The sequence below is a fragment of the Mirounga leonina genome, unplaced genomic scaffold (assembly GCF_011800145.1).
Source record: "Mirounga leonina isolate KUSES-001 unplaced genomic scaffold, KU_Mleo_1.0 Mir_93, whole genome shotgun sequence".
NCBI classification, from domain to species: domain Eukaryota; kingdom Metazoa; phylum Chordata; class Mammalia; order Carnivora; family Phocidae; genus Mirounga; species Mirounga leonina.
In genome coordinates this window covers 13793920-13821366 of record NW_023270854.1, presented here as the reverse complement: position 1 = coordinate 13821366, position 27447 = coordinate 13793920, and the positions used below count along the sequence as shown (strand labels likewise).

Sequence of the window (27447 nt, the reverse complement as noted above, 5' to 3'; positions counted from 1 at the left end):
CCACCTGGTGGCCAAAAGTACCTATTATTACTTCAGGTTGAGATCTGTCAGGAATTCAGCACTCGTGTTCACATTTAAATTTTTCACCTTTCAGATATACAAGTATTTTTTTAAATATATTAATCAGTTGACTCACTGTGTGTTTTGTGAATAACAACGTAAGAAAGCAAAATGTTTAAGTTAGCGTAATATATTTGTCATATAATTAGTTGTTACTTTTCCTTACTTAATAAATCTCAGACTTCTTTGATTGTATCCTAAGAAAAATTTAATTTTATACTTAGTATTAGTGCTTTTTTGCCTGTTCTTTGCTAACAACCATAATTGACACCATATTTCTACCTGCATCAAATACTAGTCAAACAACCCCTGTCCTGTGATTTTTCTACAAGTGGGAATGTTAATTTTTTTTAAAAATTTATTTATTTATTTTAGAAAGAGAGAGAGAGTGTGAGGAGGGAGGGGTGGAGGCAGAGTGAGAGAGAATCTCAAGCAGACTCCCTGCTGAGCGTGGAGCCCAGCACAGGGCACGATCTTACCACCCTGAGATAATGACCTGAGCAGAAGTCAATAATTGGATGCTTTACCACCTGAGCCACCCAGGCACCCCAAGGGAACATTAATTTTTACCGTGACAGGAGCCTGTTTGCAATGCTGTTAATAATCTGTTGGCCATCTTACCTTTTCTGTTTTCAACCTGTATTTCAAAACTGTCAGACTTTTTAAAATTAACTCTGCTGGCTAAGAAGTTTGCCTTGAGGGGCCTAACATTTTTTCAACAAGTTTGTACATCTTTAGTATGTCGATGCTGGCTCGTGATTTAAAGTTATTTCACATGAAGATTTCATACAAGTGTATACTTCTTGCAAGTGCTTGAAATGCCTACATTTCACCTAAGTTCATTTATTACCAACATTTGTGGAACCAATGTATATGCCTTCTCATTATTTTAAGATACTAGTGGGGAAAAAACAATGTTCAGATATTAGGAAGTTTTCATTGGGGAACAGGCAGCTAAAATGCTGTCTGTAAATCTTGGAATTTCTTTTCCCATTTTCTTTTATTCACTTTAGTTGCCTTCCCAAAGTAGAAGGAAATAGAAAAGCAAAAGGAAAGTTGAGAAGTAGGCATAGAAGACAATAATATACATATTAAGGGGAATCAGATAGATTAAAAATACAAGGTTGTGGTGAGAATAAGCTGCAGTATACAATGAAGATAGACTGGCTCAACATTTTCCTCATTGTTGGCCACATATTCTTTGTCTGTCATTATTCTTCTCTACTTGAGAGAACAGTTATTTAGAAATTTAAGGTCATTTTGCAGTTTAAGTTAAGTTGACTTGAAGTAGCAATGAGCAGTGCCTGGGCTTAAAGTGCTATTTTTATTATTAATATGAATTAAACATTCTAATTTGTTCTTCCTAGAAGCTGGCTACTACCCATCAGGTTTTACTGTTTTGAACTAGATAAAAGAGGAAAAATTTATAATTCTGCATTTTAAAGTCATTTAAAATGGAACTTCATTCTGAAGAGTGCAAAATCATATTTAAAGTTTTATACTTTCTTAAGTTTCGAATCTGTCAATTCAAGTGAAGTTATTATATTATTTATATACTGTTCTGTAACAAATTACCCCAAAAGAAAGTGGTTTAAAATAACACTTATTTTTATATTACAGTTTATGTGAGTCACTTAATCTGGGTCCTCTGCTTCAGGGTCTCTTACAAGGCTATAATCAAGATGTTGGCTGAGGCTATGGTCCTGTCAAGGCTCAATTTGAAAGGATTTGCTTCTGAGCTTACTCATATAGTTGATCATTGGCAGATTCAGTTTCTCATGGGTTCGTGAACTGAGGGCCTCAGTTTCTTACTGGCTTTTGGCCAGAGTTTCCTTAAGTTCCTTGCCACATGGGCCTCACCAGCATGGCCACATACTTCATCAAAGCATGCCAGCTGAGAAGGCAATAGAGAGGGTCCCAAAGATGGACATCACAGACTTCTGTAACCTAATCACTTTGGCCATTATTCTGTTCATTGGAAGCAAATCATTAGGTACAGTCTACACTCAAGGATATGGAATGACACAGAGCATGAATATCAGGAGATAGACAACACTGGGAGCCATGTCAGAAGCTGCCTACCACATTTATCTCGTGTATAAAATGCTGATTTAAGAAATACCATTTTACTAATGTGATACCATAGTTTTAAATTATAGAAACATTGGGGGAATAATCACTGGCTGGTTTAGTGTCTAGAAACTGAAATTCAGTAGAAGCTGAAGCATTAGACATATTATCTCAGAATGCATGTATGGGAAGTTAATTTAGGAGGTTATGAGATTAACCTCCTAAATTATGTTATGTGATTAAGCTTCACACCAGTAGAGAATCCCTTCACAAAGTCTCACAAATGGTGTTGCCACTGCTGGGGGAAGGAGTCTTAACTAACTCGTTCTCTTGGTGGCGGCCTAGTCCATTGTTGGAAAAGTCTAATTTGATTGTACAAAAATGTTGTATGTTGTGTGAATTACAGAGCTGGCTTTTTTTAACCCTTAGAAAGTTGTGCTTTCTAATGCAAGTACAAGTGTTTATTAATTTATGTTATTTTTCAGGCAGATGATACTGACAGGTTGTGTGGCATTTGCACGTCATGTTGGACCAACACGTGTAGAGGCTGAACTTTTACCACAGTGTTGGGAACAGGTAAATAACTGTATTGGGTTTTCCCCTAGCTACTATATTCTAATTTATTATGAGTGTTCATATTTTCTGTTTTAAATGCCAATAGGAAATATGTGGGATCTAAATTATGCTGCTCTTTCTGTAGTCCAGCACGGTGATTTAACAGCACTAAGAATGCTCTGGGATGCTTTGCTTTCTTCGCTCTTCCAACACATAGTTAAGAAACACTGGTTTCAGTGCCAGGTACTGCTGCAGTCATTACATGCAGTAATGGACAAAATACATACAGTGGTGAACAAAAGACAAAAACCTTTTAGTGGGGAGATAAGAGTAAACAAATAAATGATATGTCTTATATTATTATAGATTATGAAGAAAAATAGAGCAGGATAAGGGTTAGAGAGTGATGGAGAATGCTATTTTAGAAGGGGTGGTCAGAGCAGGAATCTGAGAAAGGGATGTTTAGGCAAGGATCTGAATGAAGTGAGTTACTGTGAATGCAAAAGCCCTGAGGTAGGTTCAAGGGAGAGGGAGGCCATGTGTGTTTGCATATGTGTAAGGGGGGGGGTAATAGAAATAATATATGTGTTATATATTTGTATATATTACAAATATATACAGAATATAAAGTGTAAACTGTTGATGTGGGAGGTTTTTGTATTTATAATCCACCTCACCCATTTACTTACAATACTTTTGGTTTTATATTGAATTTTAATATTCCAGTCCTGTGGAAAACTCACAGTCATTGACTTTCTAGACTTGATGTTTAGATCATTAAGTGGCATACTTATCCATCTTTAAAAAAAGATGGATTTCTTACTTATAAAGACAAATTTCATGGCCTTATTTATAATAGCATAGTCACTTATTCTTAATACTGGTCTCTGGAATATCATTAAAGCATATGGTCCTTTAGAATTCTATTCCTCTTTAAAAAAAAAAAAAAAAAGAATTCTATTCCTAATTTGAGTATTCATTTTTTTCTTTAAAATTTAGTGGTGTTATATCTAGATTAAATATGTAAACTGAACATTATATATGGTCCTCTTATCTCTGACAGTCCCTTAGGTCACCTGGATTATAATGCATACTAATTTAGGGTGAGGCTCTAATCATTGGAAGTCGAATTTGGAAACAGCATATACAATTTTAAATTTACAGTTCTGTACAGTTATTCATAGGTATTTATAATTTCTAAACAGTTTTTTCCATTTCCTTTTTTTTGTTAAGCTCTATTGAGATATTCAGATATAATACACCCATTTAAAGTGTACAATTTAGTGTTTTTTAGTATATCCACAGAATTGTACAGGCCTCACTGCAATCAGTTTTTTTTTTTAAGATTTTATTTACTTATTAGAGAGAGTGCAACAGAAAGAGAATACAAGCAAGAGAAGGACAGAAGGAGAAGCAGGCTTCTGCTGAGCAGGTAGCCCGATGCGGGGCTCAATCCCAGGACCCCGGGATCATGACCTGAGCCGAAGGCAGCTGCTTAACCGAATGTACCACCCAGGCGCCCCTGCCACAATCAATTTTAGAACAGTTTTATCACCCCAAAAAGAAACTCCAACCATTTGAACTTAGTTCTCTTACTTCAAGTTTGTTTTGGCTATTCTGGGTCCCTTGAATTTCCATGTGAATTTTAGGATGAACTTATCAAAATCTGCAAATAAGCCATCTGGAATTTTCATAAGGACTGCATTGTATCTGTAGATCAGTGTGGAGAGTATCTCACCATCCTAACAATAGTGAGCCGTCTTACCCATGAATTTAGGATGTCTTTCCATCTATTTAGTTCTTTTAAATTTTCTTTCAACAATGTTTTGTTGTTTTCAGAACACAATTTTTGTACTTTTTTTGTTTAATTTATTCCTAAATATTTTATTCTTTTTGATACTGTTGTAAATAGAATTTTCTTAATTTTATTTTGCATTTTTTGCAATATAGAGAGATACAATTGATTTTTGTACGTACATTTAATTTTAAGACTCATTGAGCTAGACTAAAAAGCAAAATGAAAGTTTACATATAACATACTTTGACATTCAAACCATTCTGCTCTGAGGTTACTATTTCTGGAAAATTTAGTTTACAGATGTTCATAATAACCATCATTACCACCACCTCTTCTATTACCTGAATAAACATGGATATTGGGGATCTATCTAGCCGACTGCCTCCCATTTGTTGCCCAGTAGATTGCTATGTAATTTCTTTTCTTAATTTTAGGCATCCAATACTTTAATGAATTATGGCACCTTTTCATATGGGAATATGAGAACAGATATACTTCTTTTCCAGTCAAGGAAAGATTTATATTCTATGAAGAAGACATATGGGAACAAAACCCAGTATGTGTCATTTTTTTTATTTTGTTGTTATGGTTCAGTGTAGTTATCATAACAGCAAAACCCCAACATCTTGCATATACAAACAGGAATGGATTGAAGTCTGCTTACTTTAAAAACAAAATCGTATTTTGGCTCTGGTTAAATCATTGATTAACTTACTTCCTAATCCCTTAGTTAAAAAAGAGAACTGATGAGTCGCTCCTGGCACATATTATAAGCCATATCTATAATATCCAGAAGCTGAGTTTTTCAAATTTAAAAATAAACTAATGTTGCTAGGGCTGGAGAAAGGTGCTTCTGACATCCTAAGGAAAGCCTAGTTATAGGTAAGCCTACCATCTCTAGACACCTTGCCACATTTTCATCTTTGCTTTATCCTTTTTTCTTTAACAGATAACCGCTGTGGCCTCATTTTTTAGTCTCTCTCTGATTCCCTTATTCCTGATCCAGTTATGGGCACACAGGGATTCCCAGAAGTGGGAAAAAAAAAAAAGATGCTTTATTGCATTCTTAACAGGATTTATTGTGAGGAGTAATTCTCTGTTGGAGGAAAGGAGGTTATGTTGTTTATGCTTAATTTGTTTATTTTTTACTCTAGATTAACCACAAATACCCAGAAAGACGACTACTTGTGGCAGAATCCTGTGGAGCATTGGCACCTTACCTTCCTGTAAGAATTGTCATTTTTTCTTCAAAACTTTTTTCCTTTTTAATAATAGAGAAACTTTTTATCAAGTGACTTATATATTTTAATTCAAATTCTCCCAGGGCATGCTATCCTAATAAAAGGAAGGAGATGAGCCAAAAAGATTAGTCTCACATTGATATAATATGGCATTACAGGCAGATAGGTATATTAACCATTTTGCATGAGCCATAAATGTATTAAATTATCAGCAGTTCTCAAAATTTGTGGTTCGAGGACCCTGGGAGATTCTTTGAGATCCTTTCAGAGGGGTCCATGAGGTGAAATTATTTTCATAATATTAAGACACTTTTCATCTTTTTCTCTGTGTTTACATTTACATTATTGGTACAGAAGCTATAATGGGCAACAATGCCAATGCATTAGCCCTGATCTAGGCAGTGACCCCCAAATATACTGATAATGATGTATTCTTCACTGCCATATACTCAGAAGAGCCAGTTTCACTCAAAAATAAGCTTTGATGAATCAATAAAATTATTAATTCTACTAAATTTTGACCCTTGAGTTTATATCTTTTTAATATTTTGTGTGACAAAATGGAAAATACTAACATCAATCCCTTTTGCTGAGGTATCCTGAGGTATAATGGCTACTTCAGGAAAAGGATTTCAAATAGCTTGAGTTGTGAATTGAGCTAGCTCCTTTTTTCATGAGATACTGATTTTACTTGACCAACCACTAACACACAAGCTCTCGTTATTCAGAAATGAGTATTTAGCAGATATTTTTATGAAAATGAGTGAAATGAGCCTGTCACTTTAAGGAAAAACAAGTAGATGACATTTATTGCCAATGATAAAATTGGAACTTTTAAGTGAGAACGAGAATTTTGGAAAATTTATTATCTGCCACCATGGGTTTGACAGCCTCTGAGTATGTAAACACATTTCTGAGATCTTAACATGTGATTTTTTGAGATTATAATAAAATGTGTCAATATTGAAGAGCGTCTGAATAAGTCTATGGTACAATGTTTCCCAAATGACCAATGCATACTGCTCAAAATCACACATGGGTAAAAATAGAGGCAAAGTCCAAGATAGACCAGTGGAATTTTTGTCTTAAAGACTTCATTTATTTATTTGACAGAGTGGGGTGAGGACAAGCAGGGGGAGTGGCAAGCAGAGAGAGGGGGAGAAGCAGACTCCCTGCTGAGCAGAGAGCCCCACAAGGGGCTTGATCCCAGGACCCTGAGATCATGATCCCAGCTGAAGGCAGACGCTTAACCGACTGAGCCACCCACACACCTAAGCAGTGGAATTTAATGTGCCAGAGTTTAGAGTTTATTAGCAAGGAACCATATCATGGTTTCAGATTCTACATTGCATCTAACCTCTAAGAAACTACCACTTGTCCAGTTTTAGTGTAGAATTAAAATATCTATTCTTGGGCGCTGGGTGGCTCAGTTGGTTAAGCAACTGCCTTCGGCTCAGGTCATGATCCTGGAGTCCCGGGATTGAGTCCCGCATTGGGCTCCCTGCTCAGCAGGGAGTCTGCTTCTCCCTCTGACCCTCTCCCCTCTCATGTGCTCCCTCTCTCTCATTCTTGCTCTTTCAAATAAATAAATAAATAAAATCTTAAAAAAAAAATCTATTATCAGAAAAGGCTATTAAAATACTCCCTTTTTCAATTACATGTCTCTGTGGGGCCAGATTTTCTTAAAAACTTCAGCTGAAACTATCATAACAATTGAATGCAGAGCAGATAAGGGAATCTACCTGTTTGCCTTTAAGTCAGACATTAAAGTGATTTGCAGCAAAATGTAAAGCACCATTCTCACTAATTTTTTTGTTTTATAGTTATTTTCATTAAAATGTTATACATGTTACTAACCTTAAATGATTTTATTGTTGTTTTTAAATTTCTCAGTTTAAATTCTAATATGATAAATGTCAGTAGATATTACCCACCCAAATAAAAGCTGTTTGCAGTGCTCAGTAATTTTTAAATGACTAAAGGAATCCTTCCATCAAAAAGATGAGGACCCCTGGACTGTTAAACTCTTTTAGGTATCTTTCCATAAGTCCAGGGCTTAGAGAGGGTAGAGGAATGAGGTGACATCACAGTTATTTTAATTTAAACAACCATAGTTTAAAGGAGGACTTGACAAACTGCAGCCTGGAGATCAAATCTGTTAGACCTTGCTCTGCATACTAAAATCACACTGTAAATTTATGAAAATGGTCACATCCTCTATATTTATTGTATTCTCACTATTAGATGTGAAAAGGACCTAAACAGGTGCCCCTACATGAGTCAGTTTTGAGCATCCTTTTATATACTGTTCCAAGCAGAGATGAACATCACATGCACAAAGGGGATAAATAAGCTGTTCTACACTGCCCCTGATAGTAGAATGTTAAGCAGTATCAAGAATAGACTTAATGGGTGCCTGGGTGGCTCAGTTGGTTGAGCGACTGCCTTCGGCTCAGGTCATGATCCTGGAGTCCCGGGATCGAGTCCCACATCGGGCTCCCTGCTCAGCAGGGAGTCTGCTTCTCCCTCTGACCCTCCCCCCTCTCATGTGCTCTCTCTCTCTCTCTCTCATTCTCTCTCTCAAGTAAATAAATAAAATCTTTAAAAAAAAATAATAATAGACTTAATGTTTCCTCCATGGATTTTCACTTGCCTAATATCCCACCACAGCTGCTAACAGTAAAATCTCAGCGTGGTCATGGCTTCAGTGGAGTAGCCTCCTGACTTGTCCTGTGGGTTCCCTGTGGCGTACTGAAACTAACTGCTGCAACTGACGTCAGCCCAGAGCAATGTGAAGCAAATACCCAGCTGAAGTTTACTTACCTACGTCCTGCTGCCGAGGCTGATACCAACCCAGAAGCCCTTTTAAGATCTTCAAGGCAGTTTTTTGGGCAGTTTTTATCCTAGAGGATAAGTAAACAAGGCTGTACTAAAAGACATACTCAACAACCTAAATGTGACCAAAATTTGGTAAAATTACATATACTTTTGTTTCTAGGAAGTCAAAGCAAAAACTAGGTCATTTAAAGATGACCGTTAGACCTTGCTCTGCATACTAAAATCACACTGTAAATTTATGAAAATGGTCACATCCTCTATCTTAATTGTATTCTAACTATTAGATGTGAAAAGGACATAAACAAGTTTAGATTTGAAGAATTTTATAAACTGATCAAATTATAATAATGGTCCAGAGAAGGGAAGTAAGGGCAAGAATTGGCATAATGATAGCTCTTTATTTTACCTTCAGGCATTAATTAGGCTAAAACATTCTTTAACAAAAAAAAAATTGTGAAATTAAGATACAACAGTGGTTGACATTATATTAAAAGAGTAGCATCTGAGGATAGCAATGCAGTTCCCTTTGAAGTATTTTTAAAGTTTGCTCTCATATTTTATCATCCTGTTTCTTTTCTCAGTTCTTCAAAAAATAGGAACACCAGGATTTTAGAATGTTTCCACACTCCTACCCCAGACAAATGTTTTTGATTAACGGAGCCATGTTTGTAATCTCTCCTGTTATTAAAACTCTGAAAGCTCTTCTCTGAGTTAAAAACAAGTATTGGTAGAAGTCATTGTCCATTTATAGCAGTGTTGACTTCGTTGGTTTGCCAAAAGTGCTTGCTACTATGTGCTGTAGGATTTGAAGGATTTGCACATATTTAGTAGATAGAAAAACATGCTGGGGGGCGCCTGGGTGGCTCAGTCGTTAAGCATCTGCCTTCGGCTCAGGTCATGATCCCAGGGTCCCGGGATCAAGCCCTGCATCTGGCTCCCTGCTCAGCAGGAAGCCTGCCTCTCCCTCTCTGCCTGCTTGTGTTCCCTCTCTTGCTGTCTCTCTCTCTCTCTGTGTCAAAATAAATAAATAAATAAAATCTTTAAAAAAAAAAAAAGAAAAACATGCTGGAAGATGATTAATACCAAATTCAAGGTAGATGTTATCTGTAGAGAGGGAGGGTAGAAGAAGGTGGGAGAGGCTGGAGAGTCAGACAAGCTGTATCTGTAATGTCTTATGTCTTTGAAAAATGAAGACTTAAAAAAACAGAAAATGTGAATATATTTAATCTGGATTTTGAATATGTGGATGTCTGTTATTATTTTCTATGCTTTTCTACTGCTAGTGTAAAATAAATAGTAAAAACATGTTTTTATTTATTTTCAGAAAGAAATACGTAGCTCCTTGGTTCTCTCAATGTTGCAACAAATGTTAATGGAAGATAAGGCAGATTTAGTAAGAGAAGCTGTGATCAAAAGCCTCGGTATCATTATGGGATACATTGATGATCCAGACAAATATCAACAGGTATGTTTTTCAGAATGAACTCCATTTACTCCATTATAAAATTCCAAATAAGTTAATATTCCAAATCTCTGATTCAGCTACCCAATAATCTATAGTAGGGATGGCAGGTATGTCAGCTTTAACCAATTGCAGTTGGCTGCCTGGTTTTACTTCAATTCAGAAGAAAGAGTGCTAGGATTCATTTGCAATCTCTGCCATAGTTTTGTGGCAGGAAATTGGCAACAAGCATGCCATGTTTACCACCTTTTCTTTTTGGTTTCCGCATCAATGGATACATGACATTTTCTTTAAAGAAAATGGGAAGGATAGGATTATGGATGGCTTGCTTTCTTGCTTAAAATGTTTTCTAAATGTACTGCAGTGTATACTTACTGCTTTTTATTGAGGGGTTTTTTTTTTTTTTTGGAAGTTTATTCTTTTAAAAATCTAAATTTTACCTGTTTCTTTTTGGCAGGGTTTTGAATTGTTGCTGTCAGCCTTGGGTGATCCCTCAGAAAGAGTAGTTAGCGCAACACATCAAGTATTTTTACCAGCCTACGCTGCCTGGACTACAGAACTGGGAAATTTACAGTCTCATCTTATACCTACATTGCTGAACAAGATAGAAAAACTTCTCAGGGTAAATGCTTTCTTTATGTATACAGTTTATAGAAATGTAAAAGGTGTGTTCTAAGTCATCTTGGAAGAATGCTGGGGAGCAAAGACAGAAAGTACCACTTAGCTGAACATTCTAATAATTTACCAGTTAAAGATTTTTATTGGATTAGAGCCAAGAGAGATTTGAGGAAGTTCTGCTTTGCTGAAGCCAGACGAGAAAGGGCATGAAGTAGCACCTTTGTGGAACTCACTTGTACATTATTCAGAAAGCTAGCTCTTCCTTGTCTCTTCTGAAGATTTAAAGATTTTAGGTGACATATCAGCTCCAGTCCCAGAATGCAGAGATAACTAAAATATTAGTCTCTAAAGCTTTCTTACTTACACGATTTCAAAATGCTTTAACTGTGTTTACTTCACTGCAGTAGTTCATTTCCTTTTTAAAATGAACATTTTTTTTTCCCAAATAAAAGAAATGAAGAAAAGTTGAAAAAAAGATAGTAACTTCTTGATTTAATTTTTGTACTAAAAAGTCCCTTTAGAGTCTAGAAGAAAAACTAACATTTCTTTAATGCCTATTATGTGCATTAGGGTAGATACCTTCTAAATAAAACGTATTATTTCATTCTTATAACTCTTTGAATTGTATTTTGGTTTCGGTATGGAAACTGAGCTTTTAGGGAACCTGCCCAGGGTCTTACAGCCATCAAATGACAGGTATGAGTCACTGATACTAAACTCTTACCCGTTCTACCCCCAAATTTTAAAGAATCTATAAGGCTCTTGCATAGTGACTACTCTGTAGACAGTCTTATATGTATCCACATGTATTTATTTAATTTAAAAATTTGGATTTTTTTTCTATAAATTTAAAAATGGGTATTAAAAAAACTATAGACAACTAGACCAAAGTACTCCTTTTTATGAAACCCAGGAAATTTTTTAAAGTATTTTTTTTAATGTTTGCATTCCTTCTACCTGAAAATTATCCATTCCTTTGTTTTTCTTGTTCCATTTCATAACATGGTTAATTCCATTTTGCTATTAAGGATGCAGTATTCCGCACAGGTAGTAATTCTTCCATGAAGAGATTAACTAATTTAGTTGATAGTGTGTAACTCATATATCTGGTATCTCTGACACAGTTGTTATTTTATAACATAGTAATGACATCTCAAGTGGATTTGAATAGCAGTACCCACTTTTGTCTCTAATGATTCTATTTTCTACTTTAACATTTGGTTTCTGTATACCATACCGATCCTTTTACTCTTTTTTTCTTTCTGTTATCTCTTTCTTTTGTTTCCTTTTGAAATTTTTTCTCCCACATTTCATCTGTGCGTTGAATTATTTTAAAGTGCTTTCAGTGCTGGCAAATACAGATGCCACCAAATCTGTAAAAGGAGACCAGAAGTAGGAGAAGGAAAGTAGCAAGCGCTGCTGCTGATCTAACAGTTGAACATTTAAAATTATTCCTGTGGCTCACTTTAGTTTCTTTATCCTGACTTATAAAATTTCAAAGGATAAGATCCTCTTAAAAGAAAAAAAGCCTTTAGAAACAGTTTCATACAAATTGAAATGACTGATGTTCACCCTAAAGATTTCCACATAAAAAATTATATTACTTATATAGTGCCTTAGTGCTTCTTCACATTTTCATGTACTTAGAGAAATTAAGAAAAGATTCATAGACATCTCCACTAAGTGCTGTGCTGTGAGTCTACCATACAGATCCTTAAATGCTTTATTCATTGCCACGAAAGGAAGAGCATTATAAATACCTAATTTCAGAAAACTAAAACTAGCTTCCACCTCCTTATGTTTCAGGAAGGAGAGCACGGGCTGGATGAACATAAGCTGCACATGTATCTTTCTGCTTTGCAGTCCTTGATCCCATCTCTCTTTGCATTAGTGCTGCAGAATGCACCTTTCTCCAGCAAAGCCAAGCTTCATGGTGAAGTGCCACAGATAGAAGGTACTGAACTTAAATTATGGAAGGAAGATGTAGAATATCAGCAACTTAGCTTCCCAAAGAATTGTTTTTGTTTAAACTTCTAAAAATTACTTTATAAGATAGCATAATTACTAAAATATATGTGTGGAATCTTGTGGTCATAGATTATATGATAGCTAAGTTAAATGGTGCCTTCATCTTTTATGAAGAAGCCTCATGGTATTATTTTATAATATTTGTACTTTCTTTCCATTCCTAATCTATAGTCTTGATAACCTTTTTTTCCAGCGGCTGAAGGAAGTTTTCTTTCATTAATAGAGCTGAATCAATGAAAAGGTCACTGAATAGTTACTAGTGCCAGTTTATGAAGCTTGTCATTTCCACTTTCTTTATATTTTTTTCTCCCCTATCTGCTTCATCTTACTTTCAATAGGGGAAGGTAAATGTAATTACTCTTTTCTACTTGTCCTTGACAGGAATATAAGCATTTGCAGCAGATTTTTTTTTTCCTCCAAAGAAGGAATATGCCTTAGTTTCAGAAATAGTGACATTGATAGCAAAAGCCAGTATTCTCTTCTCTCAGTGTCCACCTAACTAGTAAGAGACCTTTGATCCATGGCACTTAGTAACCCCACTGCACCCAAACCCCAGGATAAATGGCTATAGACCAGCTATTACTCTGTATGAGATCCCTTTGCAACTTCTTCAGATTTGTGAAATTGTCCATGTCTCTTACTGGCTTCTGATAGACAAAAGAATGATAACATTGAGAACATCAACAGACATTTAATGTTTTTGCAGTTTTCATGTAAACTGTGGGCTGCCTTTAATCTTTGGGAATGAAGTCGTGTCCAAGAATACACGAAGCACAACATAAAAATGGTATATACTGTTTGAATGTCTGTTTTACTGGAAAAATTGAGAATGGATGGAGTAGAGTTAATTTAACATTTTAAAATATTATTGAGGAGAAGGAAAATTCAGACTTTTAAGCAAAGTCTTCCTAAAGCATTCACAGCCATCTGCTTCAGGTTCTACCCTCTCACATATTAAGGTTCCTCATCTGCCTAGGGGCTTTCCTATCTTTCTAATTCCCTCTCTTTCTCTTTCTCTCTTGCCATATTGGTTTGCTAGGGCTGCCATAACAAAATACCACAAACTAAAATTTACTGTCTTGCAGTTCTGAAAGCTAGAAGTTTCAGATCAAAGTGTCAGCAGGGTTGGTTCCTTCTAATGGCTCTGAGGAAAAAGCTGTTCCATGCCTCCGTCCTCGCTTCTGCTGGTTTGCTGGCAATCTTTGTCATTCCTTGGCTTATAAATGCATCACCCCGATCTCTGCCTTCATATTCACATTCCATGCTTCCTCTGTGTGTGTTTGTCTCTATGTCCAAATTTTCCCCTTTTATAAGATCAGTCATATTGAACTAAAGGCCCACCCGATTCCAGTATGATTTCATCTTATCTAATTCTACCTGCAACAACACTATTTCCAAATAAGGTCCCATTCTGAGGTTCTAGGGTTTAGGACTTCAACGTAGGAATTTATGGGGGGGTACATAGTTCAACCTATAACATTTGCTATCATTCCTTCATTAATGTATTTAACAAATAACTCTTGAATGTTGCCTGTTGCCAACCATGTGCTGGAGAGTAGATGAAAATTGTCAAAACAACTGCTTTAACATCCTGAATATATTTCTTTTAGTATTTATATGACCTTTTCTTGTGATTATATCTTCATCATACCAAAAACAATCTTTTCTTGGGGCACCTGGGTGGCTCAGTCATTAAGCGTCTGCCTTCAGCTCAGGTTATGATCACAGGGTCCTGGGATCGAGCCCCACATCAGGCTCCCTGCTCGGCAGGAAGCCTGCTTCTCCCTCTCCCCCTCCCCCTGCTTGTGTTCTCTCTCTCGCTGTGTCTCTCTCTGTCAAATAAATAAAATCTTTAAAAATAATAATAATAATAATCTTTTTAACCCACACAAATATTTTTATTACCAATTTATTCTACACCATTAGCTAATACTTATGTCAGGAACTATTTTTTAAATACTTGGGATCGGGGCATCTGGGTGGCTCAGTTGGTTAAGCGACTGCCTTCGGCTCAGGTCATGATCCTGGAGTCCCGGGATCGAGTCCCGCATCGGGCTCCCTGCTTGGCAGGGAGTCTGCTTCTCCCTCTGACCCTCCTCCCTCTCATGCTCTCTGTCTCTCATTCTCTCTCTCGCAAATAAATAAAAAATTAAAAATAAATAAATAAATACTTGGGATCATTCATGAATAAAATAGACACAACTTTCTGTCATCATAGAGCTTACATTCTATTGAGAGGGAAACACATTAAAGAGTCATAACAACTGTTATTTTGCTGGGTAATTGTGGTTATTTTGTTGACAATAAAATGCTGGTATTTTGCCAGCCTATTAAAATGGCATTCTGAGGACCTTTCTATATTGTTATGTTAGATCCTCACATTTTTAAAAATTCTATTAAATAGAATAATGTTTTGAGACTCTTGAACCATTCTGATTATTTACCTATAATAACTGAGTTATCCAAGTAATTGTTTATTTCTTGACATTATTTTGCTTCTATTGGACCTATCTTTAAACTTTTTAGACCTTACTTTCCCCGTAGTTAATTTTGATGTATCTATTTTACTTTAAACTGTTCCATTTTTTTTCAATGATTTGTTAGTACTTTTGAAGAAATAACATTCATTCTATCATAGTATAGCAGATTGTGACGAGTGTGATATAAACCCTGTTTGAAATTACATCTAATATGTTTGACATGATCTATTTCTAGATGAAGTACAGATATCCCTCACAATCCAAATCTGTTTGATTCTTGGGTTGAGATACAGTGAGAATTCAAGCAGAAACCCCAGATAGTGAGAAATACCATGTTACCCAAACTCATTTATTTGTTGGTTGGTATATTATGATAGCAAATAGGAGAGTTTGGCTAGCAAGGGATGATCTTTATCTGTCCTTAATATATTGTTAAAAGCCTTGGGCAGCATAGAAAGACAATGACATCTTAATTTTGTCTTTGAGCATTTTTTAAATTTTGTGTATTTCATGTTTTCTTAAGCTTAATAATAATTATTAAGCCATTGATATGTTTCGAGACAATTCTGTGTATTTATGTGTCTTTTTAGGATGTTAGCCTCTATACAGGAGTTGTTAGGCAGTTAGGAGTTTCCTACTAACAGTTAATGAGCTGTCGGCATGCATTATTCATTTAATAGCCATCACGAAGTGTTCTCTTAATAACCTGGGATCTATTATGATCTATAGGATCATAAGTTTTATTGATATGTTTGCAAATTTAAAATATGCTGGTTATATCTTCATGTTTTATTTACATAATTTTAAGAGTTCTTCAGTTTTCCCCCAAATTTTTGAACTATATACTTGGGACCCTGGTTATAATATTTATAGTACATTTTGCCTCATCTTTGTGGTCACCAGCTTTAACACTTCATGTTAAGTTAATGTTTATCAAACTGTGGAAATTTTTTTAAATTAAGTATTTAATATTGGAGATTAACTACTTAAGAAACCTGTTCAGCTCAAGCTTTAATGTATTTTATATCATTATTCTCTGGTATTCATTATTTCCCCACTATTAATCTGTTAGTTCCTTGCTCCCTGAAGGAAACATATTTATCATATTTACTATTTCATCATTATAAACAGTCTGGTGGACTTACAAGTATTTCTTTTTTTTTTTTAATTAAATTCAAATACATATTTTAGCTAACATCATTGGGCCAATTTTAATTTAACCTAAATGAAATTTTACTCTTCATTAGCAAACTGTTTCATTACAGTATTTGTTTATTAACTGTTGAGTCTTATAAAATCTTTATTTTTGAGATTGTTAAATTTGTTCACATGTGACAAGAATTTGTTTTACTTTTTTCTTAAAATTATTTTATTAATATGTTTCAGTTCTATATTTAGTTTATAATAAGCTGGAGGCGCCTGGATGGCTCAGGTGGTTGAGCATCCGACTCTTGATCTCAGCTCAGGTCTTGATCTCAGGGTCATGAGTTTAAGCCCCGCACTGGGCTCTCACACTGGGCGTGGATCCTACTTTAAAAAAAAAAAAAAAAAAAGCGGGGGGGGCGCCTGGGTGGCTCAGTTGGTTGAGCGACTGCCTTCAGCTCGGGTCATGATCTCAGGGTCCTGGGATCGAGCCCCACATCAGGCTCCCTGCTCGGCGGGAGGCCTGCTTCTCCCTCTCCCACTCCCCCTGCTTGTGTTCCCTCTCTCACTGTCTCTCTCTGTCAAATAAATAAAATCTTTAAAAAAAAAAAAAAAAGATAAAGTTTATAATAGCTAATTAAATATCAGGAAGCAGAATCTTAGTTTCCTTTTGACAGTACAGCTAATTTCACAAATTGCCATTTTTCACATGATTTACTTTGCTTCTATTATTTATAGTGACTAGGTTCCCTCGGCCTATGTCGCCTCTTCAAGATGTGTCTACTATAATTGGAAGTCGTGAGCAATTGGCAGTGCTCCTACAACTTTATGATTACCAGCTGGAACACGAGGGTACAACAGGCTGGGAGACTTTACTATGGGTTGTCAATCAATTGTAAGTTACTGCCTCCATATTCATTTGGTACACCTCTGTCAGTTTAATGGAAGATAGCTCACTATGTTTAGCCTTGGCACTGAGGGACAAAATACAAAAAATATCACAAAACATAAGTTGCCATTATCTATCTACCACTATCTAAAGAAGTGGTAAACTTCTTTAGGAGAGGAGATTTATACCAGTGGATATGTAGTTATTTATCTATGCAGATGGTGCTGCTGTATTATATCACAACGACCTATTTGCTGCCTTGTTGTTGTCTAATAATGGTGATGGATTTTAAACTATATCCAGATTCTCATTTTTGAAGCTAAAATGGATGCCATGTTAGCCAAGCTCTTATGTGAGGCATCGAGTCCAGTGATTTGTGTCTCATTAACTCCATAGTTAGAACTCTACCATTAAGGTTCCATATATTTTATGGCAAGCAGTTAAAATATAGAAGAAGTTTATAGAATAGAATATAAACTTAAAACCTTTTCAAAGCATCTCAAACCACTCCTTTGATTTGCAATTTTGCTGGCTATGAAAAGCAAAACAGTGGGCGCCTGGGTTGCTCGGTCAGTTAAGCATCTGACTCTTGATCTCAGCCTCAGGTCTTGATCTCAGGGTTGTGAGTTCAAGCCCCGTGTTGGGCTCCACGCTGGGCATGGAGCCTATTTTTAAAAAAAAAGAAAGAAAAGCAAAAGAAGAGGTTGTTAGATTTGCATTGTTTCAGAAATTGGCAAGGAAACAGTAATTTATATGTATCCCCTGCCTATTTTTCTTTCCTTTCACATTTAGGTTGCCACAACTTATAGAAATAGTTGGCAAAATTAATGTTACTTCAACTGCCTGTGTCCATGAATTCTCCAGATTTTTCTGGCGCCTTTGCCGGACATTTGGCAAAATTTTTACAAACACTAAGGTAAAAACTTGTATTCCATGTTTTCTTATGTTCAAGAGATATAGAAATGTAATGTGTTAATTAATGCTGTAACAGAGTAAATAAAAGCATGAGCCCTTCCTTTAGTCTAATTATCTTTTAACATCTTAGAAAACTATGATAGTTTTTAAAAGAAAATTCTAGTCAGTAATATTCTTATCTTTATTGGTTTTCAGATGATTTAGCCTAAACTTAGTTTGTGTCCAGATTTGGATATAATATCTACTCACTGTGGATATCTTGAAGATTTCCAGCATAGGCAAGTGATACTTCCCTAATAAGTATCACTTAAGGAACTCAACTGCAATTCTTTAATGTGCTTTTCCTGCTTTACCATCTACCCCAGATTCAGGGGGCGGCTGTTTGCTCAGCACACTTTGGTCAAAACCTCAGGCGATGGAGGAACCAAAGTAGCTTATACAGAGGACTTGCTGCAAGGATACCAGTTGTTAGAATAGCGTGGACACTTGAGATTAGTGCTGCATCTTTCAGTCACTACCAAAACTATAGTTTGTCACATTTGCACATCCAGGTTATTTTATAATTTTAGACAATTAAAACTGGAATGTCCTTAGATCCCGGTTTCCTCTTTAATCCATTTGTCTTGCTGGCATATTGTTAAGTCAGTTCTTTAGAGACCTAATAAAAACATAAAAAGATACAGTTGCTATAATCAGATGCTAATCAAGACATTTAAAAGGTAAGAATTTTGTGCAGCTCTTTACTATTAACTATTACTTTACTCTGTAGTTATTGAAACATTTAAAGTAAAAGTTTGGTATAGCAGACTGAGCAAAATTCAGAAAATGGGTTAAATGTTATTATGTTTGTGACCCATAATAAATAATTAAGTTGTTTGGGCATGTGTCAAATGAAGAAGTCACTTCAATGTCTTTGTTTTATGATCCTGTAGATTAATCTTTTAACAGGGGGCTTCACCTCAGTTTAAGCTGAATATGTAAGTTGTTAGGCCTGACCTGCCGATAGGAGGGCAAAAACCAGACCTTGATGCCACTGTAGAAGAACAGGATCATTTTACATTTTTCACTAACATCTAATTATTAAATATAATTTGATTTTATGGTTATCAACATTGGCAAGCAAATTGACATCTCCGAAAGAAGTAGCTATTATTTAAAAAAAAAGAGAGACAAAGAAGTAAGTAGGAGTCTGCTTTAGCACTTAGCAGTAAGTGGTTGGCTTCAGTGGCCTGAAATCTGAAATTTGTGATAATGTTAATAATAAAAAATTGAATTAAGCATAAAAAATTATAATTAAATTCTGTATTTGATGTTTAAATTTATATTTTAAGGAAGTTAAAATCTAAGCAGATGGATATTGCATGATGAATATGTTATTTATTGAATACATTAAATGAATGGAATTTCCTTTTCATTCCTTTTAAATAAGCACATTTTTTAAAAAAAATTCTAATGTAATAATATTTACCTAAATAATCTTTCTGTCATCAAGTTCCGTTTTAGGAGATAGTAATTTCGAGCACTGAAAGTCACCTTGGAAATTATTTTAATTTAGTGAAGGAAACCAGAGGCCCTTGAGAAAATACTTACTGACTTGAATTGATTTTGAAAATACTTTTTCTCTATATGTTGTTTTCAGTAACTTTTATTCTAAGCCTCTTAAAAATTGTTATCAGTAACTTGACTCTTATTTTATTCTAAGCCTCTTAAAAATTGTTATATTTCTGACCACTCTACTGGTCTATAAAGCAAAACAAATAAATAGTAGCAGTAGTAGTAAACATTTTATTTATTTAATCATCAATTGATCCATTGGACCTAAAACTTTTTGTATCTTTTCTTTGGGTTGCATAGGTAAAACCTCAGTTCCAAGAGATTTTAAGACTGTCTGAAGAAAACATCGGTAAGTTCATTGTTATTACTTTTAAAAACAATTGATTGTATAGTGACTAACATAACATAATAAAATAAAATTTAAAAAAAACAAACAATTGTATCTCTTCACTCAGGAAAAATGCTATATTCCTTATATGCAAATTGTATAAATGAACTAGCAAGTATACGTGAAAAGGAAAATTTTATTTCTTGGTTTTATAACTGTGTCACATCTAATCTCTTTACTATGAGACTGTAGTGAGATTAATCTTTGTTAATTTGATTATAAATATCTACCTTCCTTGTAATCAGATTGACCCAAGACTGAGTTTCTCAAACGGAGTACTTGTACCCTTATAGATTTGAAGTGGTATATTCAAGATACTGAAAATTATAAAGGGCCTCTAATTCATAATTAGTTATTTAAAACTTTTAAAATTAAACAAATATAGTGGAAGAGAATGTAAGATATGCATATACATTTTTAAAATGAAACTACATGCTTGAATGGGCAGTTCCAGCCCCTCTGTTGATAGTTTTCACTCATCTGACTTAAGAAGTCTAATTATAGCACCATTGGCCTAAGAACTCATTTCTGTGTGGATCTTATGTCCTGTGTATTTTTCTAGTTTCTAGGAATAAATTGTGGAAAGTGTTAGAGGGGAAAATGTATAGCCTCCCTCTTTTTTTTTTTTTTTAACTTGGTTGATTTGGGATATATAAGTAATTCTTATCTCAGTCCAGTCCTACCTTCGTGATTTGATTTGAGTGAGCTAGAAAACTCCATCTTGGGCTATCCTCATAGTTAGAGAATGAATACATAAATCTTTTTCTTTTAAGTTTGAAACATGATGAGATTTTTTTTTTTTTACAAATGCTTCCCAAAATTTATATTTTAAAGGGTTAATGTTTGGAATGCCTAATAGTTGTTATTATCTGTTAATTATTAATTCTGATGATAAATTAGTGAACCAATATTTACATATTTTAGAAACTTGACAGCTTTTAGAATTATTCAGTTAGCTCTGAATGTTTAGCTGTTCTGTAGGAAGACATTATTAATCCCTGTATATACAGACTATATCTATGAATCCAATTTAGGCTTATTATGTTCCTAACCTCAGATTTAACTCTCAAATACCATAGCCACACTCAGCCAGTATCAGTATTCCCCCCAAAGAAAAAACATTACTCTTATCAATAGAATATACAAACCTCAAATACTAATTGTTCTGAAAATGGAACTTTCTTTTTTGTTATAATTCCTTCAGGGAAGTTAGTTAAATTTCTTTATATACTACTTTCTGAAAAGAATTTAGAACCATATAAAAACAGAAAAAAGTAATAAATAATTTGGGGGTATATAAAAGCAAATATAAAGCACTTAAAATAGTGCCTAAGGAACAATAAGCAAGAGGTGTTGGTGAACAAATAATGTCATATCATCTCTAGAATTGCTTTTTTGAAATCATCTACAGGTGATTTTATCTTATTTTACAGTAGTCACAGGGTACTCTCCTAGGGTTAAATGCTTTCCTCTTTTCTGCCACTTTGAAAATAATCAGGGTTATCTGGCTGAAAATTGCTATAGAGAATGCAGGAGGAGCTCTGGAACCAGACTAGTCCTGGAAACTAGGTAGTATCTCATATCTAGAAGCAGATTAAATAATATATATCTAGGTGCCTCCTTTACCTAAGTGCCTTTACGTTTTACTGAATACTATAAATTGAAAGTATAAAAATTTAAGAAGACCTGCTTATACAGACTGGCACTTGGGAGATTTCAAGAAAGTTCTGATTTCTGAGTATGGAAATGGAAGTATTTCCATTTCTCATTTTGGTTATTAAAGTTCTTTCCCATCTATCAAAAATGTTCATGCTAATGGCTTTATAAAAAGTATTAAGTTGTATTTTTACAACCATTGGATATTGTTTTAATCAAAAAATTATTTTCCAAAGTAATGATAATATTTAGTGTAAACCTTCTAGCCAGTTGGACTTTGAAATATAATTTGAATTGTGACTTTTTGCTTTACATTTAAAATATACTCAGATTTTTAAAATTATTTTAATGATTTTAGATTCCTCAGCAGGAAATGGGGTCCTCACTAAAGCTACCGTCCCCATTTACGCAACAGGAGTCCTTACGTGTTATATTCAGGTAAGGGAAAAATCCTTTTACTAGAAAATGTAAAAGCACTTTCTATTTAGAAAGATACTTAACATTATGCCTTTTTAATATGTGTACAAGTGAAAACGGTACCCATAAAGGAAAACAAAATTTATATATTTGTCTTATTCAATAAATAATTTATAGTGGAGAGCATATTTGGATAAGTCTCTGAGTAAAATCTCCACTGAACAAATACATTTAGAGATGGTATACTTCTTGATATTTTGTTAGAATGTTAGATTGCACTTACTTAGCAAAGTTTCATTGTGTTTCATAATTAATTTTTCATAAACAACAAACAAAGCACATGTATTAGGTGGAGCAAACTATGAAATGCTGTAGAATTCTATACTCTATCATTTTTAGCAAAGTATCTTTTAATAATACTTTATTTTTCTTACATAATAAATTATCCAAAAATGTAATGGCTTTTTATAACCCTTTTATTTGCTCTTGGGCTTGACTCAGCTTGGCCTCTCTTTTGTGGCCTTGCTGATGGTCATTCATGTTGTTGCATTCAACTTTTTGGTTGGAAGGGAGGTCAGCTAGGGTGACCGAGCTTCAGTCTCCATGTAGTCTTAGGGCTTCTCTCTCTCCACAGGACCTCTGGAGCAGCAGAGCCAGACTTAATACATGGTGGCTCAGGGCTCCTAAGAGCACTTTTAAAAACAGCATTTGCTAGGCTGGAATCAGCACTTCAATTCTATTGCCTTCTCTTGTTTATAGCAAGTTACAGGCCCAGCCATGAACTAGGAGGTGTGGTTCATTGGGGGTCACCAATATAACAGACTACCACACTCTACTTAACCTTATTTTAAGGAAATAATATGATGTTATATTAAGGTATATCAGTCATTTTTAAATGTGCAGCAGTCTCACCAGTAAAGTGAAAGTATGGATTCAGGATAAAGCATTTTTAGAAATTAGAATGTGAGGGGCACCTGACTGGCTCAGTCAGTGCAGCATGTGACTCTTGATCTAAGGGTCATGAGTTCGAGTCCCACATTGGATGTAGAGATTACTTTAAAAAAAATAAATAGAAATCAGAGTGTAAGAATCAAAAAGGAAGACCTTTTTTCTGAGTTTTCCCCTAATTAATACCTAAGGTTTCTTTTGCCCTTTGAATTCAAAGTATAACAATTCATATTTATTGTACTCTTCTTCCAAAACAGATTTGAGCCATCTTACAATTTTAAAATATAGTCCTACAGTATCACATACCTTGCAGTAAAGCTCCAATTCTGTTGAAGTAACACAGTATTCCTTTAGACTTTTATTTTCTACCACTAGTTTCAAAGACTGCCTCATAATATGAATATACACAGAATATCCCTGTGTGTAGGATATTTTAAGTCATATAACCTTAATAGATTGTCTGTATTGTTGTTCTTAAACTCATGGAGATTAAATCCCTGCATATTGTCAGGCACAATAGTGTGGATACCGTTTTCTGCTCTTTAGTTTTGAAAGCTGTACCAGCATAATAGCAAGTGTGATGTCAGTTTTTTTTCTCTCTTTAACCTCTGGAAGTTTGGTTAGTATGTTGATTTTGACAATAAATAGTATCTTAAAGCATCATAAAGTACCAAATGCAAGGTTTGCCTTATAGTAAGCCCTCAGATTTGTCAAATAAATGAAAAAGTCTGTGAGTCATTGTGTAAAGTTCAGACATCTAAAAGAGATAAGAACTTCTCAACTCGTTACAAAGTGTGAATTGAGGTAGCTATCATAGATTGCCAGTGTTACTTGTTTTAGGAAGCATGTACCAGCAGTTAATATTTTTCTTACTAAACAAAATTTTCTATTAGGGCAAGTCACTGTCCTGTTTGCTTTGGTTAACAAAAACTATTTTGAATCAAATACATTTTTTGTCTTGAGATTCTAAAAATAAGAAATAGGATTATAGTAAAATTTCAAGTTAGAAGAATCTGTGCTTATTTAGAAGTATGGATTTTCCAAAGTAATGATAATATTTAGCTCTTACTTCACAATTTAGGTTTTTCAGGTTTACAGTTTGTTTTCCAATTTTTTGTATACTTTGTGTTTGATATAGTAGGCAACTAAAATTGGGTGAAATCTCTATTCCAATGTTGCTTTGATGCTGGTGTGTCAGTGTCCTGAGCTTTATATTAAGTACACTGTTGTGTTCTAAAACTGCTCTTTCTGTCATTGTTCATGCTGATCATTACTTTTGTCAATCCTTTATTCATTCTAAATGAACCTTATTATGTAGAAAAAAATGGTAGGTGGCAATCTAGTATGCTTCATAGATCTATTTATTAATATTCAGAAACTATTTATTGTTGACTAATATATCCCTAATAACAAAAAACTTGACCTGATTTATTATATATTTATTTCATGATAGAATGTCAGATTCTCTTCCTTTATAGATTCAGGTTAATTCAACATACACAGTTATATTTCTAATGTTCCTAATTTAGCAGACATTTTCTTAATTAGTTTCTTTAATAGTTTCTTTTATTAACATATTCTTAATAGAACACAATATAAGAAAAAAGAAAACACTATTTTCTGATTATGAAAATAATGGTTTATTAAAGAAAGTTTGCAAATACAGATTACTACTTTTTAATCAAGGGTGTGACTATTTCTCTTATGAACACAGTAATCTATATTTCAACAACCATGTAGCTTCTGACCACTAAGACATTGCAAAGATAATTTTTTGGAAATGGATTTTCTGTTAGGGGGATAACTTTTACTTGTTTGTATTTAAGTATTTAGTGTCAAAATTAATGAGAACTAAATTGGTAAAAATAAATTTTAATTTAAAAATATACCTGATGATGTTCCAAACCAGGACTGTCTAATAAAACTTTCTGCAACAGCAGACGTAATCTATATCCGAGCTGTCCAATAAGGAAGGCTCTAGCCACACGTGGCTTTTAAGCACTTGAATGGTAGTTAGTGCCAAGGAACTGAATCTTTCATTGTACTTAATTTTTCATCTAAATTTAAATATTATAAATAATCACATGTGGTGAGTGGCTACCATTTTGGACAGCACAGGTCTAAATCTATGAATCAAGATAGTCTTTGTCCTCATACCATTGTGGTCATAGATATGCTTGATAAATATCTTTAATTAAAATGCTTCTAAGACTGGATATTTCCCCATATTTGGTAAAATTTTCTAATTATAGATAGGAAATTATTATTTTAGTTCTACTTAATTGCTTAGAGATTCATTATCAGTCTTTATCCTCTGTAGGAAGAAGACCGAAAACTGTTAGTTGGATTCTTAGAAGATGTAATGACCCTGCTTTCATTATCTCATGCTCCTCTTGATAGCCTGAAGGCGTCTTTTGTGGAACTGGGGTAAAAATAATAGCTTATAGTTGTGTTTTTTTTTTTTTTAACTAATATAAAGTTTTTAAAATTGGATTTATAGAATACATAATTTGAGTCTAAAAATATTGGCATATACACCAAATCTTTTGGTTTTTGAGGCCTAAGTTGGTTTTGGTTTTGGTTTTGGTTTTGCTTATTTATACATTCTTAATATTTTGTAAAATATTATAGTAAAAGAATAGGGGAAAGAGTACAGACATGTTTTCTTTGAAGCAGTTGGAGAAATAAAGTTCACATTTAAAGAAAATTTAGTTTTCCAAAACTGAAAAAGTAGCCCCAAGTAAAAGCCAGTTCATTAAGCTCCTTTTTATGTCCCATTTGATTTCCCTAATCCTGCTCATAATCACATCATCTAGCTGCTATTGTAGTTTTATCTCTGCACTTAATAGCAATACAGCCTTAAATCTGGATAGGCTTCACAGCCAACTTACCGTTCCTTCCTTACAGATGATTTGAGTTGATCTGATTTGATCCTACAATAAACATATGACAAAATAAGGACATGTATTGCTTCCCCAATTTTTGTAGATGTAGAAATTAAGCCCCACAGAGGTGTGACTTACCCATCTGACTCTTAGTCCAATGCTTTCTTTTTTTCCTCCTAGGTAAATTTTCTTTTTCTTTTTCTTTTTCTTTTTTTTTTTTTTTTTTATAATTTTAACTTTTATGCTATTAAAGAGTTGAAATTTCTATCGTATTGCAAATGTTTATAGAACCTAAAAGTATAATTCCTGAATATGCTATGTTTGTAGCTTTATAAGGTGACTTCCTTTTTTTTTTAAAGAATCTTAGATATAACCTATTAAACCTATACAGAATAATTTCATGTTTTGCCAATATTTTTGTCATCAATATTACTTATAAGTATAGTATTTTTCAGTACACCAGTAAGGCACTGTGGCCCTCACTTTTAACACTGAGTTTTTTCTTTCAGTGCAAATCCAGCCTACCATGAATTACTGTTAACTGTTTTATGGTATGGTGTTGTCCATACTTCAGCACTTGTGAGATGTACTGCTGCTAGAATGTTTGAGGTATGTAAACAAATGCTTCTCTCGGTTCAGATTATAATGATTTTCTTTGGAAGAAGGAGAAGGGAATGTTTTTTTTAAAAGGCTTTGCATACTGTGTTATGTTGATGTATATTTTATAGCAATAAACAGTATCTAGTTGTGTACTGTGTGATGGGGCAGAAATTTAGCTTTGATATATTTAAGAATGTTTTCTAGCCTTATTGGTTCCTTGGATGTTATTCTATTATCAGTTCTATTTCTCAAATTTTCTTTTAAATCTTATTTTAATTTCCATCCTATATAAATCTTTCTGATTATACTTTTCTATTTATTGAGATAAAATGGCTACTAAAATAAACAAAAACAATATAAGATATATTTAAAGTTGTAAATTCTAGTGGAATTCATGAATAACATTAAAAAATCAATTATTGCAAATATGAAAATATTTACTTTACTGATTACTTCCACTTGGTTATTTTCTCACATGTCATATCTAGAATAATATCCCTATACATTAACTGCCCGTAGACTTTTTAAGAGAGAAGAGACTATTTAACTAGATGTTCTTAAATTGCCACCTACCCAACTTAAGTATGAAAATTGAAATGCCTATCTTTTGAAAATTGAAATATCCATCATAAAGGAAATGCTGCCATAACCTACTTTATTTATTTATTCATCCATTCATTTGTTTATTGATTGATTTATGTCTCCAGAACTTGTATCTGGAGACTAAAATTGATTTAGAGTGTTTCTTATCGCTGTTGAGTCTTGCCATAGAGCCTGACTGCCTGGGTTCAGTGTCTGTCTCTGCCACTTAGTGGCAAGTTCAAACTTCTCTGTGCCTTAGTTTCCTCATCTACACAAAGAAGATGATAATAATAAGAATCCACCTCAAAGGATTTTTGTTA

At 34.1% G+C, this 27447-nt stretch overlaps 1 protein-coding gene across 6 annotated transcripts in view; it reads left to right on the top strand.

Annotated features, from left to right (window-relative positions):
- The window catches only part of RELCH (RAB11 binding and LisH domain, coiled-coil and HEAT repeat containing), a 112282-nt gene that overhangs the window by 54788 nt on the left and 30047 nt on the right, over positions 1–27447 (top strand). For 5 of the 6 annotated variants that reach the window (XM_034996072.1, XM_034996073.1, XM_034996071.1 and 2 more), the window contains 11 exons: positions 2616–2706; positions 5638–5709; positions 9887–10027; positions 10482–10646; positions 12449–12596; positions 17032–17188; positions 17975–18098; positions 19952–20000; positions 22054–22133; positions 25381–25487; positions 26455–26554. In XM_034996072.1, the coding sequence (XP_034851963.1) occupies positions 2616–2706; positions 5638–5709; positions 9887–10027; positions 10482–10646; positions 12449–12596; positions 17032–17188; positions 17975–18098; positions 19952–20000; positions 22054–22133; positions 25381–25487; positions 26455–26554 (1234 nt within the window). The remainder of the gene's footprint in view (positions 1–2615; positions 2707–5637; positions 5710–9886; positions 10028–10481; positions 10647–12448; positions 12597–17031; positions 17189–17974; positions 18099–19951; positions 20001–22053; positions 22134–25380; positions 25488–26454; positions 26555–27447) is intronic. The other variant, XM_034996070.1, reaches the window with a different exon arrangement.